The 23,136-nt window shown below is 38.8% G+C and overlaps 1 protein-coding gene across 2 annotated transcripts in view; it reads right to left on the minus strand.

Annotated features, from left to right (window-relative positions):
• The window catches only part of SGK1 (serum/glucocorticoid regulated kinase 1), a 111,074-nt gene that overhangs the window by 56,708 nt on the left and 31,230 nt on the right, over positions 1-23,136 (minus strand). Inside the window, exon 2 of one of the 2 annotated variants that reach the window (XM_080666806.1) lies at positions 17,624-17,839. In XM_080666806.1, coding sequence (XP_080522932.1) covers positions 17,624-17,839 — 216 coding nt within the window. Of the gene's footprint in view, positions 1-17,623; positions 17,840-23,136 lie in introns of those variants that run through there. The other variant, XM_080666808.1, reaches the window with a different exon arrangement.

Below are 23,136 nucleotides of genomic sequence, written 5' to 3' on the forward strand. Positions count from 1 at the left end.
TCAGTCCATAGGCTGATGCTCTATCCATGGAGCCAAACCAGGTAGGGCCCAATGGAATTCTTTTTTGGCAAGAACATTCTTGGGTAAATAATCTGTGTGGTTTTGTCAATAGTAGATATTCCAAAAAGATCTGACCTTTAGAATTAGGGATGAGAATCTTAAAAATTTTGCCCTAGAGAAATATAAACTTTAAGACCTTCCTTCCAATTTCCCCACTGGTTTAGCTTGGGAGATTCAGAAATGAGACATAACACCTGAGACTAGAAACAAGTTGACAAATACCTTGACTAGTAAAAAGCTCACTTGTCTTTCAAGGTATACTGACATAAACTCATTTAATAATGTACTTGCTTTGCAATCTCTAGTTCCCCTGCTGAACAGAAAGACACAGAACATAGGCTTATGATTAATGTGTTGTATCCGATGGACTCAAATTACAAGGCAAAGAGAAGTAGTACATTGGCTACATTACACACAGTTCAGAATCACCATATAATTTTCATTGCATAGGCCTCTTTGATTTCTTTTAGGCTTGGGTTTGAGGGCAGATGGAAGCAGAGACAAATGAAGTAAATGTTCATACACTCTCTTGTTTGAACCTCACAGCAACCCTTTTAATTTGTATTATTATCTTTCATTTTATAGATGAGGAAACTCATGGATATAGCTGTAAAGTGTCAGAGCTGCGCTTCAAACTGAGAGCTGACACAAAAGCCATGCTTGATACATTGTGGGCCAGTTATCTTTTTTTTCACTATTGGTTTTTAGCAAGTAGCATGCTCAGAGACAAGATGGGCTGACCAGAGTGTTCTGGAGGTCTTGTTCTTACTGCCCCTTCGTACCCCAGTGCTCAAACTCACCCTCATCCCCTATCCTTCCCCTCTTCCCCATATAGTCACCCATGACAGGATAAATTATTAACTGTTTTGAGATATTTTTGTACTGTAGAGTAGAGGAAGGGGAAGTAGGTAATGTGTTCCAGAGCAGAGGGGAAAATCCCTCCTTTGATGAAACATCCTTTGTGGCAATTGCGAAGCTTGGATTTCCCCAAAGTGAGGTTAGGGTAGCATGCTGCAGCTAGTCACATGGCCTCAGTTCAAAGTCACATCTGCTGTGGCCTTCTGTAAAATTTACCTATATATGGTCCACACAAAACCACAAACATAAAACCCAAAATGTCATTCATTTCTGAGATACTCAACAGAAAGAAATAGCACTGCTTTTATGAATTAAGTGCATGTATGTGCCATGAGGAGGAAATGAACCCTACTAGCTTAAATTTGCACATCCTCTCAATAATTGCAGTGGCTAAGGTTAATAATATGGGTATTTGTGTCTGGATATGAGTGTAACCTGACTGATTGGGAAAGCAGGTGCTAGATTGATGCACCATGCCTGCGACCCATGAGTCACATCCCTGATTTGCAATCTGTCTTTGCCATGAAAATGAAAGCCAGAGCTAACTCTGTGTCATACAATTTATGCCATTCACTGAAATTATAGATAATTTCAGCCTGTGCATTTGCAAAATAGCCTATGCCATTTTTGCTTTAAACATCTTTTGTACTTGGTAGTTCTGACTGGCCTAAATAAATATTATCACCCACAATAAGCATTACCAATCCATTATGAGACCTTGTTAAAGTACATACAGCCTTTAGACTTAATCCATGAAATAAAGCCTATGACTTCTGCTTGTGTCTTGATAAACAGTTGAGTTCTCGCAGCTGCTATGATTTCAATTATGAAGAAAATTGGAACTTTTGATTCTTTGGTGGCTAAAAACCACTTAAGAAAAACTTCTTCAAATTCTGTTATTACTTTTCTTCGTATGTATGGCAAAGCATGAGTCTGATTAGCATAGTTGATTAGAGCATTGTGCTAAAATGCTAAGGCTTCTTGTTCAAGTCCAGGGAAGGTCAGTTAGATTAACCCTCCAAGTCTATTGAAAATTTGTTCTGTTAGTCTTCCGTGAGATTGGTCAAGAGAATATAAACAGAGAAGTAAAAATTCAGTCTTTAATGCTAAGAAATACACTTAGCATTCATGGTCAGTAATGTCACCTTCCCATACAAAGACTCATGACAGCCATGAAGAGGCATTGCCCCTCTGAGACACTTAGTCTGTAATCACTTTTGTATCCCACCCAAAGTGTTTCTTCCCTCTTCCCCTTGTTCCCCTCTCCCTCCCAACCACTACCTTCTTTAAAGCTCTTCAATTCTTCTACATTTTAATTTTAACTTTTCTCTTCACTCATAAATGATGATGAACTTGGAAAATGACACAGTTTAGTTATGGTTTTAGACTTCTCTTTTGAATAACTTTTCCCCCCATCTCAGTAACTCGAGCTCTTCAGTTAATGTTACCCTTTCTGAAATTTAGAATCCTTGTTTCTCTTTGCAAAACAAGAATTAAGCTTATTGCATTAAATCTCAAGCATATTCATTTATTAACAGAGTCAGAGCCATAAACCAAAAGCCAAAGCCATAAATCTCCAATGGAAGAATTTCTGGAATTTGGCCCTTTCCTATCCATTCCTTATGCCTAATGATAACACTGTTGTGACTAAAACATTTCAATGGATCTTTGTTTCCTGAGGACAGCATATAAATTACTTAAATGCCTTGCATAAACCTTAATGATCTGAACACTGGTTCCTCAATTTGGCATTACTTTCCTTCCTTCAAATTTACTGTCACTTCAGTCTTCAGACTTCTGATTATTTGTCCCATCTGTCTGGGCTTCTCTTCCCCACCTTTCCTTACTTCACTAATTTACTCATCCTTCACTTTAAAAAAATATTATTTTTTTATTGTTGATAGTATTACAGATGTCTTCTATTTTCTCCCTTTTTGCCCCCTCCTACCCCCCCTCCAGGCCTTTCCCATACTATTGTCTGTGTCCACGGGTTATGCATATATGCATATATGTTCTTTGGTTAATCTCTTCTTGCCCTCCCTCCCCCCACTGAGACCTGTTATTCTGTTCCATGCATCCATAACTCTGGCCCTATTATGTTCATCAGTTTCATCCTTCACATCTTAGTTTAATTTTTCTATTCTGCTGAAGCCTTCATTAATCCCAAAATATGGACCCCTCTTATGTGTAGTTATAGTTTCCCCTGTGGTAGCATGTATCATCCTACCTAATAAAAGAGTAATATGCAAATTGACCATCACTCCAACACACAAGATGGCTGCCCCCATGTGGTCAAAGATGGTTGCCCCCATGTGGACACAAGATGGCTGCCTCAAGATGGCCAGCAGGGAAGGCAGTTGAAAGGGACCAGGCCTGCAGGGGAGGGCAGTTAGGGGCAAACAGGCTGGCAGGGGAGCAGTTAGGCATCAATCAGGCTGGCAGGGGAGTGGTTAGGGGGTGATCAGGCTGGCAGGCAGAAGCAGTTAGGAGCAATCAGGAAGGCAGGCAGGCAAGCAGTTGGGAATCAGCAGTCCTGGATTGTGAGAAGGATGTCCGACTGCCCATTTAGCCTAAACAGGCAGTCGGACATCCCTCGAGGGGTCCCAGATTAGAGAGGGTGCAGGCTGGGCTGAGGGACACACACCCCCGTGCACGAATTTCGTACACCAGACCTCTAGTGTATCATAATTGCCCGGTTCCTTATCAGTATTTCCTGTCTCTTGGAAGTACTGAATGGGATACCTACAGCCATAGAAACTACCGTAGCTGAGAGAACAAACCCAGGCTCCATGGTGGGCTGGGAAGGGATTTGGCAATCTGATGCCTCATCATCATTTTGTATAGGTGGTTACTACCTGGAAGGTCTGCCTTCATGCCGATATCAGATTGTTTTAAAAATATCTCATTGTTGCTGATACATGAAATTCTTATTTTTTCTTTTCTTTTTATAGTATCACCAAGTTAATGCACTAAACATTTTCTAACTACAAAGACTCATAACCCCTTCATCCTATGTTACATAACAAGGGAGTCACCTGTCTGCTTCTTATCTAACTTGGCCAGAGGTGTTGAATTCTTGCATTCCTCCTCTCCCCCCCCCCCCCGCCCCCCATAGAAATCTAGTTGAATCTTTTGAAATGGTCATTTTATTTTATTTTTTAAAACTATACATATTTCTTTAAAAATTTATTTTGGATTTATTGATTTGAAAGAGAGAAAGATTGATTTAAGTGAAATGGTCATTTTAAGATAAACTCAACAGGAAAACAACCTACCAGGGTGAAAGGGAAGAGGGAATTGAGAATAGAATTTATATGTGTGTTTATAGTTAACAAGACTGATGGACACTGGAAAAATAAACCAAAATTATAGATAGCAAGCTGTGGAGTTTGACTTGGCTTGACTTCAAAGCGAATATATATATATATATATATATATATATATATATATATATATAAATATATATATATATATATATTTACCAATGCCCCAATGTCTGCTGTTCAGGGTCAACAAGAAGAGTTTAAGCCTCTGATGAAATGACAGCTGAGTCACATGGTATTGGTGGACTTTTGCTGGCCATGATGAGTCTCTCAAGAGATAATGTCTGAGCTTTGTTAGAATCTTGCCTAGAACTAGATTGATTGATTTACTAGCTCACAAGGACAAGGGGATCTAACATCAGTGACAAGTGGAAATAGAATGATTTATTTATCCTGAACACCATGGACAAATGTTATCTTGGCACATTTAGGTGTTTTTCCAAGGTGCTCTCTGTAAGCAGAATGAACAAGAAGCAATTTACTCCATGTGACTAGGAAATATCAAAGTGATAGTAATAATTTTTACTTCTTTTTCTTGAGAGAATTTTGTAAGAAGAGTCTTTTCAGGCCCCAAAAGCAAATTTTAGAATTAAGATATACTGTTTTAAGAAATAATCATAAATATTTTTCTGAAATTCTTTATGTTTTTGTTTACTGTGTTCTTTAGAGAGTAGTTTACACCATAGGGATGCTACTTAATAGAATAAATTCTATCATTTCAATAAGCAATCCAAGGAAATACATATAATTGTAAACTTTGAGAAAATGAGAAATAATGCCCAAAAGTCAAATGACATGCAATTAAATTTCATTTTATTCCTTAAATTCTGTTCTTGCTTGTAAATTTTTAGTAGTTTGTAAAAATTCTTCTTTTAAAAATTTCAAAGTCTCAAAACTACTAAGAAGGGATATTATTTTAGTGGAAAATAGCCATATGGTTTCTGGGAAACACTATACTAAAAGGAATAAGTTTAATTAGAAGCAGGAAAGATTTGGTTACGTACAACAAGAGCCAACACAATATGCTCCAACCCAAGGGTAAGTGTAACCAAGGGTTAGAGATTTCTAGGAGAGTTCAGGGAGCAACTTTCTTGGAATATTTTATGTCCTAAATAGCCTGGATGGAGCCCCTTATCTCCTTCTAGAGTTATCACCTGGGAAAGAGGCATATGGTGGGATGTAACTCATAGGAGAGCTTAGGTAATAAAAAATGAAGCAAACTATGAGTGCAGACACAAACTTGTTTTACCCTAAAGTCCTGACGCTAAAATTTAATCTTTGTGATTTGAATCATGTCTTTAAAGACAGCAGAAGTGTTTGCCAAGTTGTGGATAAAGCAATCCTTTGGTTAGTGCCTACAGGGGAGAGAGAGTGACTTGGAGTCCATGCTGCCCCCTCCTGTGCCCTGCATCCTGGCAGAGCTCCCCTCCTGATTCTAGGCCCTTTCCTGGAAGAGAAGGCAGCATTGAATCAGAGAGAGGGGCCTCCTGGCACTAAGAGGCCTGGAAACAGACTGGAAACATGGAAATACTCCTGGAAGAGGAGCCAGCTTCCTGGTTATCAAGCTGTCTGGCCAGATCAAATGTGCATGTGGCACAGACAGAAAGCCATAATCACCTAGGACCTGGCATTCTTTCACATGCAACCTTTCTTTTGGCAATAGGACCTTTTTGGGGAAGAGAGTGTGCTGATTTTAGCTTTAGCTAACATTGACATTCCCTCCCTAACAGTACAGAAAGCAGACCTTTTTGAGTGTGTAATAACCAAGAACTCAGTTTAGGGAAAAATATCTGCCACAGATAGGATTAAGAGAAAATTTAAATGTACATTGAAAGAATTCATTTAAATTTACAAAAATTGCAAAATTCCAACAGATAAAGAGGCAAGAATAGAATGAAACAATTCCCATTAGAAATTACAAGTAGCAAATTAAAAAATGGATAAATTTCTAAATATTTTTGGTAATCTAAGAAATACATATCTCATCATTTAATTAAACTCACAAAAATAAAAACATGCCTCGACCTTCAAAAGATGAAGTGCTGAGACACAGAACCAAGATGGCAGCATAGGTAAACACCTAAACTGCTGCCTCGCACAACAATTTCAAAACTACAACTAAAAGACAGAACGGACACCATCCAGAACCACAGGAAAGCTGGCTGAGTGAAAATTCTACAACTAGAAGGAAAGAGAAAAGCTCACAGAGAATTGGAGGTACGGCAAAGGGTCTTTGTGCACGCAGAGAGGAAGGGTGGCTGAGAGCCTGGCTGACTTTCTCTGGCAGAAGGGGGAAGGAAGCCCCCGACCGCACTGAACCCCAGTTCTGACTGCACTGAACCCCAGTTCCGGGCGAGCCCCTGGGGACCCACGCTCTTACGGGGGGAGTCTGGACTCTCGGGCGGAGACTTGGGAGCCGGGGAAGGCGGAGGACTGAAAGCACGCGCGCGCCAGTGCGCACAAAGGCTGTGGAGGTTGCCACAGGCTTTCCCTAGTGGAAGGGAGTCAGAGGCTCCTGAATGCACTGAGCCCCAGTTCTGACTGCAGTGAACCCCAGTTCCAGGCGAGCCCCTGGGGACCCACGCTCTTGTGGGGGAAGCCTGGACTCTCGGGCGGAGACTCGGGAGCTGGGAAGGCAGAGGTCTGAAGGCACGCACGTGCATGCAAGGGCAAGGCTGAGGGGAAGCCAAGACTGAGACTCCACCCCATCCAAGCTGAGCACAGAGGCTATTGCAAATTGGCAAGTCTAATCCTATAAGGCTGTCTCCAGCACCGAACTTCTCCCAGCATAGACACAGCTGATCCTTACAGCCAACTGGCCCGGAGGTCAATTCTTCCCAGTGATACCAACAACAATAAAGACTTAATTACAACAAGGCTGTACACACAGTCCACAAAGGGGTGCACCAAGAGTGTCCACCTCAGGTTAACTGGGGAGGCAGACCCACTGGGCCATATTGGAAACCTAGCACCCAAATCTACCTTACCAACTCAGGGAATCAGTGAAAATGTGGCGTCAAAGAATCAGATCACAAACAAAAGAAATGGAGGAAAACAAACGACTGGATATAGAATTCAAAACCACGGTTATAAGGCTTTTTAAGAATATCCTAGAAAAGGCCGATAAATACAACGAGACCCTCGAAGATATGAAAAAGGACCAACTAGAAATTAAACATACACTGACTGAAATAAAAAATATTATACAGAGACCCAAAAACAGACAAGAGGAACACAAAAATCAAGTCAAAGAATTGAATTACAAAGAAGCAAAAAACACTCAACCGAAAAAGCAAAAAGCAAAAAGCAAAAAAAAAAAATCCAAAAAGTTGAAGATAATGTAAGAAGACTCTAGGACAACTTCAAGTGTACCAACATCAGAATTATGGGGGTGCCAGAAGAAGAGAGAGAGCAAGATACTGAAAACCTATTTGAAGAAATAATGACCGAAAACTTCCCCCACCTGGTGAAAGAAATAGACTTACAAGTCCAGGAAGCCCACAGAACCCCAAACAAAAGGAATCCAAAGAGGACCACACCAAGACACATCATAATGAAAATGCCAAGAGCAAAAGACAAAGAGAGAATATTAAAAGCAGCAAGAGAAAAACAGTTAGTTACCTACAAGGGAGCACCCATACGACTGTCAGCTGACTTTTCAACAGAAACTATGCAGGCCAGACGAGAGTGGCAAGAAATTTTCAATGTGATGAATAGCAAGAACCTACAACCAAGATTACTCTACCCAGCAAAGCTATCATTCAGAATTGAAGGGCAGATAAAGAGTTTCACAGACAAGAAAAAGCTAAAGGAGTTCATCACCACCAAACCAGTATTATATGAAATGCTAAAAGGTATTCTTAAAGAAGAGGAAGAAGAAAAAAGTAAAGAGAAAAATTATGAACAACAAATACATATCTATCAACAAGTGAACCTAAAAATCAAGTGAATTAAAAACCTGAGGGACAGAATAATCTGGTGAATATAATAGAATCAGGGGCATAGAAAGGGAGTGGACTGATAATTCTCAGGGGGAAAGGGGTATGGGGGGTTCATGAAGAGACTGGACAAAAATCATACACCTATGGATGAGGACAGTGGGGGGGAGGTAAGGGCAGAAGGTGGGGTGGGAAATGGGTGGAGGGGAGCTATGGGGGGAAAAAGGAGAAATAATTGTAATAATCTGAATAAAGATTTATTTAAAAAAAAAGATGAAGTGCTAGTGCAGTAGATTTATTTAGATAATGCTGGTGGCATTTTTTATTGAGTTGACTCTAAATTAATCTCAAAAATATTTTGGCTAAAACCATAATTATCTTTAAACTGTACTCCACTACTGGGAATTTATCCTAAGGTTCAATTTATCCTAAGGTTATTCAAATTGAGGGAGAAAAATCACTTGCAGACTTATCAAAAAGAGAAAAAAAATAATAAAATGAAAATGCTAACAGTAGGTATGTGGTTGCATAAAATGATATCAATTTAATGCAATGTTAACCATAATGATAATTAAATATATGTTACAACATACAAATGTTTCCAATAAATGTTAAGTGAAAAAAGGCAGCTTCAATATCATATATACACTATGACAATAATCATGTACAAAGGAAGTGCATGTAGGGAAAAGCAAAAAGGCTCCAAAAAAAATAAAACCAGTTGGTATGGAAAGAAAACAAAATTGTTTATTTTTAAACATCTCAATACAATAATGCCATTATAATAATTCCACCTCTTAGCCAAGAAGAATTGCTTGAATTGAAAGTTACTTAGGACGTTTCAAATCATTATAGAACAAAGGAAAACATATTGAAAACTGCAAGGAGAAACCAGAAGAGTTGCCTCTATTTTACATATCCCTACCTGAAACAAACATCTTTTTTTTTTCTTCTTTTTTAAAAATATTTTTTTATTGATTTCAGGGAGGAAAGGAGATGGAGAGAGAGATAGAAATATCAGTGATGAGAGAGACTCATTGATCAGCTGCTTCCTGCATGCACCCTACTGGGGATAGAGCCCGAAACCCAGGCATGTGCCCTGACCTCCTGGTTCATAGATCAATGCTCAATCACTGAGCCACACCGGCTGGGCTGATTCAGGTATTTCTTTTTATTTTTTTTAAAATTTAATAAATCTTTATTGTTCAGATTATTACAATTGTTCCTCTTTTTTCCCCCCATAGCTCCCCTCCACCCAGTTCCCACCCCATCCTCTGCCCTTACCTCCCCACCACTGTCCTCATCCATAGACTGGCCTGTTCCCTCAGCCTGGCCTGTTCCCTCTCACAGTCTGGGAGCCCTGCAATGGATCACCCCAAAGAGGTAGGCCATGCCCACTCGGCCGGGGCTCCGCAATGGATCGCCCCACAGAGGGAGGCCCTGGCCACTTGCTGTAGCGCCAGCGCTGGGTAGCCTGGGCCTCCCTCTTTGGGGCAATTGTGAAGACTCCCTGCCCCCCCCCCCCCCCGCCCCAATTGATAGATCGCCCCACCAGGTGGGTAGCCTGGGCCTCCCTCTGCAGGGCTATCATGGGGGCAATGGTCAGGCCCCGACCAATTGCATCACACCCGCCTTGGCTGGCCTGGCACCAGTGGGTGTCATAGCGTGGTCGTCCAGAAGGTCGTCAGGCAGTCTTTCTGCTGTTCGGTCGTTTGGTTGATTTGCATATTACACTTTTATTATTATAGATAATTATTATTAGTATTGTAATTAAGAAAGCTGGGACATGTAGTGAATGATTTGCTTAAGGCTGATTTACTTGCTTTGTCTTTTCAGATTTTTGTACCCTTAGATGTATTTGCCAAACTAATAATATTTCAAATGCTACTTACAGTTATTATTTTTAAGAGCTTTCACATGATCTCTCTCATTTGATCCCCATTCTCTCTCATCAGCCAAGTGAGATAAGTAGCATTGTGCTACTTGACACAATATGCAGGTGAGCTCCAGGAAATCAAGTAACAAGTGTAAGGTCACATGACCCACCAGTGCAGCGCTGGATGCAGAACCCAGTCTTTGTCCTGGGTAGCATGTCATCCCCTCCATCGCATTCTAAGTATGCAGAACAAAAGAAAAGGGCATTTTCTTACCCTTCTTTAGTAGTGTAATTTTTCATTTTATGCAGTGAGTGCTTCTTCAATGATTACATGACTTAAAATTTAGTGCAGAATAAGGACGATTGTGGGTGATAAGCTTCGAAATCAGCAGACATCCCCCAGAGACCCTAACACATCATGTCAAGAGCAGAAAATGGGGAAGAGGGCTATTTGAAGCAATATTATTTTATTCCCTGTAGCCTTTTTAAAAAAAAACACAAAACATTTTTACCATGTAAATTGAAAGAAACCAGAAATCTATAAAGTCTGATTTAAAGTATATATTTTATAGCCTCTTCTTAAGAAAGATCAGATAGACTCAAGGCAATATGAAAGTAAGTCAGTATGGAAACTGTTCCTCAGCTGACCACTTCACCACGAGCTTCCTGGGCTTCAAAGGCACAGCTCAATTTTGAGATGAAATCAAAGGTCAAGGCACACCTGCATGGACTGTGGGAGCTAACGGATGGAGGTATGGCATCTGAAACACAACAAGCGATGGGAGGCACACTCCCTCCCAGAATGGTGTGAAGTCAGTTTAGTTAAAAGAGCCTTCTATTATAGTCTTTGGTGATTTGTTGAAGAGGAAGGAAAGGAAGTAACCTTATATTTAATCATGTCAAAGACTGCATGTTAATCTTGCTATTAGTAGGAACATGGTAATAACTTCTCCAAGTGTGACGGCTCCTTCCAGAGGCCCAGCTTCACTAAGCCTTAAAAAAAAAGCACACGGCGCTACCCTGGCTTCAGTTGTTGGCTGCTGACTCAGCACCTTTTGAGCTGTCTTGAATTGAAAGACAGAGCAGTCTGAGGAAATCCTCACTCAGCCAAATCTATTCCATATGAGAGGGCCATCTTAATGAAAATCAGGCGTGCCTCTGGAATGCATGAGATTTACAGCCAGCATGGGCTGCAGAGTTCCCTCACTCTCTCCTTTTCATGTTAAAAAAAAATTTGCATGAAGAAAATTTCAATTTGAGCTAACAAAGGCAAAGAGAAAAATAGGGCACATAACTCTATAACATGTATGTAAGGCCCTGGGAGTAGATAGGAAAATAAACACATTAGTTGTTTCTTTTAAAAGATAGATTAAAAAATTTTTAAATTGATTTGTAGAGAGAGAGGAAGGGAGCGGGAGAGAAAGAAACATTGATGTGAGAGTAAGATATTGATTGGCTGCCTCCTGCATGTTCCCTATGGAGGATCAAGCCCGCAACCCGGGCATGTGCCCTGACTGGGAACCTGGAACCTTTCAGTGCATGGGATCATGACCAACCAACTGAGCCACACTGGCCAGGGCAAACATGCTACATTTAATTAGTGCTAGGAGCTTGGAGAATAAATGGACTCAGGGCAGGGCAAAATAATTGACAAAAAGAAGTATAAGCAAGGTGCTGTGAGAGCATAAATATTGTGTGTTTTCCATTTTCTTGTAGGAGCCTTGTGCTGTGGTGATGGAATGGTTTCATGGTGTGAAACCATCTTTGTGATGGTGCCTGACTTTCTACTAATAGGATTGAGTTGTAAATACTCATTTGCTACAAGTGAGTCTACTGTGGACTTTCTCCAAACCCACAGGTAGTACATTAATATGATCTTGAAAATTTCAACCAATATAGACAAAGCTAAAGTCCTTCTTGATTACTCTCTCCCACCTCATCACCTCTCAATGTAATGTCTTGACAATGGTAAGCACCACTTCAGTTTGATGTACATACTTCTAGATCTTTTTAGTATTTGCATTTACATACACACAAGCATGCGATACACAGACATGGAGAGAGAAATATAAAGTCTTAAAAATATAACTATGATAATGCTAGATACACATTCATTCTTAACTGCTTTCCTGACTTAATATGCCTTTGGGATATGTCAGTACGTAAGGATTTCATTTTTTAAAAATATACTTTTATTGATTTCAGAAAGGAAGGGAGAGGGAGAAAGAGATAGAAACATTAATGATGAGAGACAATCATTGATCGGCTGCCTCCTGCACACCCCCTACTGGGGATCGAGCCCACAACCTGGGCATGTGCCCTTGACTAGAATCGAACCCTGGACACTTCAGTCCACAGGCCAACATTCTATCCAAACCAGCTAGGTCAGGATTTCATTTTTAATGAGATTCCATCATATGAATATATCATAGTTAATAATCCCCTATGAGTTTATGATTTTGTTAGCCATATAGTATGAATTAGTATGAATATGCCATAATTCCATAGTATTTCATATATAAATATGCCATAATTAATAATTCCCTATGAGTTACAGTTTTGTTACCCATGGATGTTACTTTTTTTTTTTTAGCATTTCCAATATTGCAATGGATATCAGTGTACCCATCCTCATTATCACATAAATAAGTACAGAGAACTAGATTTGCTAAATTACAAGGTATGAGATTTGAAAATTTTAAATAGAGGAACATTGCCAAAAAAACTTCTTAACCAACAGTGTTTTGGCCCATACTTTTACCAATACAACCTTTGACAATCTGATGGATTAAAAACAAGTGGGATTTCATTGTTTCAATTTGCATTTTCCTGGTGGTGATGTAAGCACTTAAATTAGTTTTTAAGCTCCTCTTTCATTTTCTATGTAAGCCCAGAGTTACCAGGAAGGGTGTTCGTGGATTCCAGGTGGATGGATTGTCTGGGGATGATGGTTGGCCCTTTATATTGTTGTTAGTTTCTAATTTTATCAAATTGTAATCAGCTAGTGTGTATGGTCTGTGTGATTTCTGTATTTTGGAATTTGATGAGATATTCTTTGTGATCTAATTCTTGGTCAGTTTTTGTAACTGTTCCATGCATGCTTAAAGTAATGTGTATTCTTTATTTATTAGAAACAAATCTGTACATAAATCATAGTTAGTCAATTGTTTTATTAAAACCCTCTACCCTTACATATTTTCAGTCTTGAACTGACAATTTCTGGGAGAATTATGATAAAAATGTCCCTCTGTGATATGAATTTGCCAATTTCTCTTTGTATTTCTATAAGCTGCTGCTTTAAAGATTTCCATGTTATGCTGTTAAGTGCATAAAGGTTTGTGAGTGCTTTATCTTCTTAGTAGATATCTTTTATCAATGTGAAATATTCCTCTTTGTTCCTTTAAAAAATGTTTTGTCTTACATAGCACATTGTCTGAAATTTATATTGCTAAAACTACTTTCCTTTTTATTAAGGCCTCCCAAGAACATCTTTATTTTCCAATTTCAAGGTCCTTTTGAATGCATAAGCTTGCAATGTCCCCATCTGCTGCAGCAGTTCCTTGTGGTTTCCTCATCAATCTCATAATCATATCAAAAGTCTTTATTATTCCTTATCCATACAAGAGCATACTTTTTCTTCTAGCACTATTATAAATTAAAATATGGTGTGTGTGTGTGTGTGTGTGTGTGTGTGTGTGTGTATTTTCTGTCATTTAAGGCAGGAAGGAGAGATGACATTGTATGTTCAGGCTGACACTTTGATCCAATCCTATGCTTTGCCTAACAGATTTCCTTCCCCACTCCTACTCTAAAACATTCCTTTCCTCCCCTTCCAACTTTGTTGATCTGGGTATTGTAAGTGCTGTGAGAGATATGGTGCAGAACAGTGTGTGAATGTGTTTAGTTGGCGTGCACCCATTGAAAAACTAGTTTGGTTTCCATCTCTTTGTGGCCTAAATGTTGATTTCAGACTGAAATGCTACAACTTGAATTCCACTAGCATGCATTTTCAGTTTCATTTCCAGAAAGGTCTGCTTATTCACAAATAGTCCTCTTTAGTAACAACTAGTAACATTGCAATATCACTGTTCTTCTGGGTAATGTATTGGCAATACGTGTATTCTACTTTCTCCCATGGGTGAAACACGTTTAAAGGCCACTAACTAGACCAGGGGTGGGCAAACTTTTTGACTCGAGGGCCACAATGGGTTCTTAAACTGGACCGGAGGGCCGGAACAAAAGCATGGATGGAGTGTTTGTGTGAACTAATATAAATTCAAAGTAAAGGAGTGGAGGGGAGAGCAAGAGAACCGGAGAGAACAGCCGGATCCGGCCCGCAGGCCGTAGTTTGCCCACCGCTGAGACCATTGGCAAGGCCTGGCACAAGCAATGTAACTCAGAGATTGTTGGCCATGAAAGGTAGCATTTAGAATGTACTATTTATAAAGTCAGGAAAAAAGATTCCACAATTACTCATAAAAGACTAGCACTTTATTTGCTTTCTTCATTATTTAAATTATTCTCACTTCATTTTCTATGTTTTATCTTGACACATCCATTACAGAGTTCATTGTCACTTAAGGTTATCAAATTCAAACTGTAGGAATTTAGATTTAAAAAGTTAATTAGGTTAGGCCTATCATCTGATATTTGAAAGGTTTTGTGACTTTTCCAAGTTCATATATTGACCTTGAGGTTGAGCTGGCCCCAGAATGTTGCCTGAGTCTAGCACTATTTACACATATGTTTACATTACAAGAGATTTTAAAAATCCCATCTCATCTGCAAATTGCAAAAAAAAAAAAAAAAAAAAAAAAAAAAACTCCTGAAAAAAACTTGATGGCAGCATGAATAACATGTTTTCATAGGAGGGAACATTGAGAGGGAAGGATGAATTAATGACTTTCTTAAAATAATCCACATCAGGAGTTGTCAAGGGAACAGGTTGGCGTTCTTATTATCAGGCCTCTGCATCTAACAGCCTCTCCATCATCTCATCACACAACTCCACTTCCTAAAAGGGGAGAGGTGCCTTCTCAAGGAAATATTTCATGGTTTAATCCCTACACTCTCACAAAATATAGATTTGTTTTCAAACTGTTGGAATAGAACTGTCTTCTTGATTTGTGGTGACTTTAAGAAAAAAAAAAATGTCCAGCAAAACCAGAACCAGGTAATCCATTGTAAATTGGAGAATGATTCACCTGTTATCCCAGATAAAGTAAAAGAATGAATCACAGTGTTGCTTTAAATTCTTTCCAGCCCTTTGTTTATTGTTTCCTCTTGTGTGGAATTCCATTTATTCATTCATTTATCCCTAGCCCCTAACAAAGGGGGCGTGTAGTAAGCCCTTAAATAAACATTTAATCCTAGGCATTTCTGCTCTGTATGATCTGCAGAGCCCTCTCTCTGCATCTGTCATGAATAGTACTTTATAATCTAAAGAGTTGGCAAACTTTTTTCAACTCTAAGAGTCTAAGAGTCTGCAAACTATTGCTGGTGGGCTAGGCACATGTTTTTGTAAATAAAAGTTTTATTAGAACACAACCAGGCCCATTCATTTGTGTATTATCTATGGCTGCTTTTCCTACAAGAACAGAGCTGAATGTAAGTGACAGAGACTGTATGGCCTGCAAAGTCTAAAATATATACTATCTGGCCCTTTACAGAAAAAGTTTGGCAATCCTTGCCTTTAGAATCTACTTACTGCCTTTTATGGCCAACCTGGCATTAAGCCAGAGAATAGCTGAACAATAAATGCACATGACAAATGTTCATCAATCAGCAAAGTGCTCACCTAGTTGTGGGAGTCTAATTTAGTGTTACAGATTCACAGACTTAGCTAATATATAAATCAGCAAACATAGTACTAATGGTTTATATTAGTGTGGCACTTTATAGATTATGAACTATTTCATATGCATTATCTCATTTGATATTTCCAATAACCCTAAAAATACACAGGCAGGTGTCACTTTTTCAGAAAAGAACAGATTCTGAGACAGTGCGTTATCTCAGGGTCAAAAGAAACTCAGATTCCAGAGTTTATGGTCTTTTTTTTTGTTTGTTTGTTTAGCAGCTAACATGATTTATCTCTGGAAAACACCATTTTAAAAAAGGAGACAGAGCTATTAATATTTATCATCTTATGATGCACTGATTTAAAATTACATATTGGAAGATCACTTACAATTAATTCTACTTTATAATAACATGTTTTATCTTATTAATGTGTTTTTATGTCAATAAGGTGGGAATAACATAAAATAAACATTTAATATAATAATTTAAAAAGTCAAAATAAATTTGAGACTAATTGAGTTACAAGTTAAAAATATAACTGTAAATTTTCAAAATTTTAGAACTTTTTTTTTTTAAAGTTCTTTTTTTTTATTATTGATATTTTACAGAGAGGAAAGGAGAGGGATAGAAAGCTAGAAACATTGATGAGAGAGAAACATTGATCAGCTGCCTCCTGCACACCTCCCACTGGGGATGTGCCCACAACCAAGGTACATGCCCTTGATCGGAATCGAACCCGGGACCCTTCAGTCCACAGGCTGACGCTCTATCCACTGAGCCAAACCGGTTTCGGCAAAATTTTAGAACTTTTAAGTTAAGTCAGTAATCTGACCTTCTTGGATTAGCTATATTAAGACAAAAAAATTCTTGGAGTAGCAGAGTAAAATAAATTTTAGTAAAAATATGAGTATATATGAAAACATGGGCATATGATGCAGTGCTTTGTTATGGGTCAAATTATGTTTAGCTAAATATTTCCATGGAAGCTACACACCTGTAGATGACTGTTATGATATATTTCTCACACCATACAAGCATTGGTCTCTGTGTGAGCAAACAACTAATGAGACTTTTAATGGACCAAAACATTGCTGTATCAGTCTTGTAATAACATAAAATAGTACCAGATACTATATGATTCCAACTATATGGCAATTGGAAAAGGCAAAACTATGAAAACAATAAAAAGAATCAGTTATTTCCAGGGGTTTTGGGGAGAGAAGGCTAAGTAGGTGGAGCACAGAAGATTTTTAGGTTAGTGAAACTATACTCTGATACTTTGATGATAGATACATGCCATTATAAATTGGTTCAAAACCAGAGAACATACAACACTAAAAGTGAACCCTAGTGCAAACTAAAGACTTTGAGTGGTGATGTAAACATAAGTGCTAAGGTTCATCAATTGTAACAAATACACCACTCTAGTGGGGCCTGTTAATAGAGGGGGAGCCTTTGCATGTATGGAAGCAGAGATGTACAGGAAATCTCCATCTTCTTTATTTTGCTGTGGACCTAAAACTACTCTAAAAAAATACAACATATTAAAAAAAATTAGTACAATGGGCTAAAAAAAAAAAAGCCAAATTGTATATTCTCTGAAGCTGAATGTACCTTAAGAATTTTTCTTTTGGCATACTACAGCATAGATACAAACAATAGCAACAACAACAACAACAACACCTCCCCCCACTCCCCCAAAAAAGCACAAAACAAAGGCCTAGAATTCTTTTAGGAGAATGAATCCAGAGCAAAAATAAACTTACTTCACACCTGGGTTGAGTTTCCCATGAACACGACTCCTTCTCCTGAGGGAGAACCCCGCTTTGGAAAGCATGGTCTCCTAGGCACATCTGACACAAGGAAGGCTCAAAGTCGGGCTCCCCGTGGGGGGTGTGCACCACGGAGGGGCCTGTGTATTTCAGGCTGGGACTCTGATGCTTGTCCACACTGACCATTGGACTTTTGATCCATCTTCGTACCTACAGTGTGCAAAAGAGAAGAATAAACAAATGCACTTGACCTCCTTTGATGTTTAATTGGGCTTCAGTGGGAAATATGGTGCATGGGTATTCATGAAAGGAGAACTCAGGCTCACAACTTCTCTATCGGGCTGACCAATGACTTTCCAGGAGTGTATGTTTTCTGGCTGGTTGTTTCATCTCACTGAGTCTTTCTTACAGATGGGGAAACAGTGTTTTCTTCCTGGTTGTTGTGAAGATTTTATGATGTTATCTAACGCCCAAGTGTTTTGTCTGGTGCATAGTGTTCAGTAGATGATGACTATTTTATTTTGACTCTCACTGTAATAATTATGCTGATAAAATGGGAGTTCATAAATCTCTAAGGTAGATTATAGTAGTTATTCTAACTAGAGAAAGTACTAACTGTGTAGTGTAAGATATAATTGCTGCTAAATGAGTTAACCTATATTTCATTATTGCAAAAATTTTTATTATAAAAGAAGTTGCTTTTTGAGAGGTTTCATCAGTATTTCTTGCACTCTAGGGCCCCATAAGCATGTTAATAAGTGTAGTCAAAGTATTTATTTGATTCATTAATAAAAGTCTAAATGAAAATCTAAAAGTTTGAGACTATAGTAGAATCTCTTTCTGTTGTTAGTATCAATTATGTTTTTGATCAATCTAAAAAGTGCTAAATTTTATTAGAGATGAAAATTGTTTTTATTATTTTTATTTAGAAGGTTTTGAGCTTAATGTTTGGTAATTGTTCCTGATTAGTTGCTAACATTGCATTTTAAAAACAATCTTTTATTCTGGCTTATTTTCAATGTCTCTTTTGTCAAATAGATTTAACTTTGGGGTTACTATGAATAGAATTTTAAACAGATTTATCTTCAAACAAATTTCTATGACCTGACTGATTAAGAGTCTAGGTATATTGAAATGTAAAGCTTATATGTATGGACCACTATACACACACACACACACACACACACATATATATAATATTTTTATTGATTTCAGAGAGGAAAGGAGAGGGAGAGATAGAAACTTCAATGATGAGAGAGAATCATTGATTGGCTGTCTCCTGCATGCCTCACACTGGAACGCCAGCCCGCAACCCAGGCATATGCCCTGACCAGGAATTGAACCCTGACATCTTGGTTCATAGGTCGATGCTCAACTACTGAGCCATGCTGGCTGACAGGGACCACTATATTTTAAGTAAATCTCATACAATATCATTTTACAATTATTCATTTTAATGGAATAATGTTTATATGACTGAATCTAACCTTCATTAGGTTATAGAGTGGTTTTATCAAAAGACAGGAATTTATGTACATTATATCCCACTTCAAAGTATACAAATGATCGATAAATTTAAATGATCTGTTGGATATTCGAAATCAGAGGGATTAAGAATCACATAGGAATTGTCATTTTATTTGGTATCCAGCTAAGAATTCCCAAAATAGTTTATATGACCTTGAGCAAAGCTATCAAACAACCAACTGATTTGTTTTACTACAGTTTTAGAGTCAGAAGAGACCCAAAGATGTTAGTAAGTTGCCCAAAGTCACACTGTAAATTATGTGGTCAAAACTACACCTCTTGGTTAAAGCAAACATTGAATTAATTTCTACTAGGGTATAATTGTCAAACTGAATGCTTTCAGAGGCTGGCAGGAACAGAAAGTCCATAAAGCCCTATGACCAGGGTATAAAAATAGGGAGTGGTGAGGACTGTAGCAAATGTCCCAGTTTGCTAAGGACATTTAAATTTAAATTATAAAACAAAACAAACAAATGAAAACCCCAAGCAAACAAACAATGTTGGCCAAACAAAACCCTAGTCAAATTTACCCCACACCTTCATGGGTCACTGTCATAAAGTTATTCTATTAAGTAGAACAAGTATGAAGTAGAATTCTATGAAGTAGACATAAAATGATTTGTTATCTTCTAACTAAAAACAAAGGCACAACAAAAAAACAATCTAATGTTTTCAACCTTTTAACTTTTATTCATTCATTCACCATTCATTTTGGAAGACCAACTATGTGTCAGGCATAATCTAGGCATCTGCAACACAACAGTTAACAAAACATCCCACATGGAGCTTGACTTAGAGCTAAGGGAGTACATTTATTTATTAAGGGAATACATTATTTATTTAATAAAATAAGTAAACTATATTATGTAAGGAAGAAAACAAAGCAGAGACAAGTGATCAGTATCATTTGGGGTGAGAGGGTGCAATTTTAATTGGATAAGAAAGGAAGTTCTTCCTGAGAAGGTGGCTTTTCAGTAAAGACCTGAGTGGTGATACGGCTATAAGACATCTAAGTGAGCTAGCTGGTAGGCAACTGGATTATCAAGTCTGGATTTCAGGGGAAAGATTCAAGCTGCAAATATGAATTGGAGACTTGAAACAAATAGCCATATTCTACTTAAATCTCCCAGGGGAAAAACAAACAAAACAAACAAACAAAAAAAATGGCTTGCCTGGATCTACTTGTGAAGTATATGTGTAGGTATTAAGCTCATATTTCTGATTATTATAATCTATATTTCACTTAAACTTACTGCAAAATGCATTTAACTCAAGTCTTCAAAGAATGGTATGTGTTTTGTTTCCCTACCGCATTCCACTGGGGGCAAGGTGTGGGTGGGCAAGGCAATCTTTTATTAGAAAGGCCCAAGATTTGAATGACCTTCAATGAATAAACCCATTCTGAGCCTTTTGAATATTGGAAGATGATATTCCCTTTCTTCCCACAGAGAATGTGGCAGGGGAAGTATAGAAATATTCCATTTCTCCAGAAGCATCAGGGAGAAAGGTGTTATAAAAATAGTCATACATTGTAACAGCACTGTTGCTGGCATTAATTGCATGCTTTGTCTTGAAATGTTTTATCTGTTTTGGCTAAGTCCTCATACTGGCTTCAGTGTGTCCGTTCCCTGCTACCCCTTCACACATTTTCCTGGCTTTGTAGCCTCCCAAGTGGTTTTTATAGGCCGATGAATGAAGGGTTTATGATGTTTACTTTATCTTGAGAGAGGCTGGTTGTCAGTAAACTCACCGGGCTCTCCTCTGGCCTTAGTCAGGCCGGGTGTCCTCCAAAACTGCTGATCGGGGAGCCGCTCTCTGCCCCTGAGGGAATTCAAGCCACAACAGGCCTATTGTGTTCCTTCAGGCGGAGAATTGCTCTGCTGGAGGGAGTAACTGACTGTGAGTGCCTTTGGAGTCCCTCAGAGACAAGTCACAGTGGCTCTTGGAAAGCTGTAGCAGCTGTGTGTGTGAGCAAAATGAATGCCCGGATACAAGCCACGGCCTGGCTCCTTGGCCACCTGGGCCATGGCTTTGTTCAGAGCTAGACAACCGTTGTGGAGAGCATTGTATACAAACATAGACTGGGGTGAGACATCCGCCTTACCCGGAACAAATCAAAAATTCCTTCACCCCGGCTCTATAGGAGCCTGGCCTCCTGAGCTAGACTAGAAGCAACTACCTCTCTAGACTCTGGGGTGAGAAAGCAAGGCCCTCTGTCAACCATACAGCTACTCTTACTGAATAGTGCATGCAAAATATTCATCTAATTTCTCTGCTAAATCCAGTTGGCTCTGATTTTATTAATTTATTTGAAAAAAAAAAAAAAAAGATAGCTCAAAGCAATGCTCCCTCAGACTACAAAATAGCCAGATGTGATTAAAGAGATGGGCCAGCTCCTGGGGATTTTCCAAGTGTGGTTTTTTCCTACTTTGTAATAGTAAACAGATATTCTCCTTAATTTAAAATGAGTTCGCTGATAATGATATCAACTGATGCAGAACAATTCTGGAGTGTTCAGGTACTTATTTGTGAAGTCTTAAGGCAGTGCCTGCTAGTCTCATCATCCCTTTTGTTTTCTGGGAGTGGAAACCTAGCTGTCTTTGCCCTAAAATCCAACTAGATATTGGACACAACTTCTGCAGTTTCCAAAGGGTCATATTTATTGCAGAACACTGACTTAGTTTATATGATGCCACAGTAACTTTCAATTCGGATATAGTCAAGCAAGTTTTCCAGTGAAATTATTTGGCTAATTCAATTGATTATAAACAGGGACCTCCACAGCTACTCCTTTTCAGAGAGTACCTGTCAGCAGGTTGGTGATAACATTAATGTAATTCAGGAGAAGGCACCTGGAAGCAAATTCCTCTCTCACTGGTGCCTGGGGCTACTTCATAGCATGACTCCTAATATGTGAAGAAAATGAGCTGAAGGAGGAGAGGCGAGAACTGAAACTCCACAGAAAGGTTGGGTCATGAGGCAGTTAGTGGTCAGTGAAGTGTATGCAGGAGAGTGAGATTGTCAGATGTGTCTTTCAATGCAGAATGAAGGATGAATTTAAGATGGTCAAGAACATAGCTAGCTGGCTAACTCAGGAATCTATAATAATAAAAGCATAATATGCTAATTAGACTGGATAGCCAAACGACCTTCCAGACGTCCTTCTGGACGAAGGCGGTGCTGCAAGGGTCAAGGCAAGCTGCCACAGCTGTGAGGGCTGAGCCCCTTGCAAGAATTTCATGCATCGGGCCTCTAGTTGATTATAAAAGAAATGGTAAGGACCAAGCAAGAATACTAGTAGTGCGAATGGAAAGAAGCGATGAATCATAAAGTCTATTGATCATTTAGCTCTCCAGTCTACATCCTTTTCTCTATCCAAGTATCACTGTTATACCATCTTTCATCTGGATTCCTAAAGCCATCCTTGAAATGGCCTTGCCCTTTACTCTGTTCTTACTGAAATCATGACATCTTTCTAAATGCAAAAGTCCCAGCTCTTTAGTGGTTCCCTGTCACCAGCGGCAGTGGCTTTCAAAACTTTTTGATCAGGACTGACGTCCTGTAAGAATTACCTGTGCACATATGCATTTATAATAAGTATAAAGGTTCCACCAAACAACTGGTTCCATTCCAAAATTTACCCTTTCTACATAAAATGCACTGACATTTTCTATTCTAGTTTATTCCTTTAAATTGCTGATGGCAATCCACTGACTTGATTTTACCACTAATGGGTGCTACACACATTGACGAGCCTCTCTAAGTGGTAAAACCTAAATTCCTTGGTCTGGGATACCAAGTCTTCTAGGATTTGAAGTCTCATCTTCCATTATGTCCCCAGTGCATCCAAATCCTCTACAAAATAATTTAATTGGCATTGTCTTAAAGACTGCTCTCCTACATCCTTGATTGTGTACAGACTCTTCCCTCTGAGCCACTTGTCCATCTGGAACTCCTGCTAAGAATCACACACTTGGGAC

This window comes from Plecotus auritus, assembly GCF_963455305.1.
Source record: "Plecotus auritus genome assembly, chromosome: 4".
NCBI lineage: Eukaryota > Metazoa > Chordata > Mammalia > Chiroptera > Vespertilionidae > Plecotus > Plecotus auritus.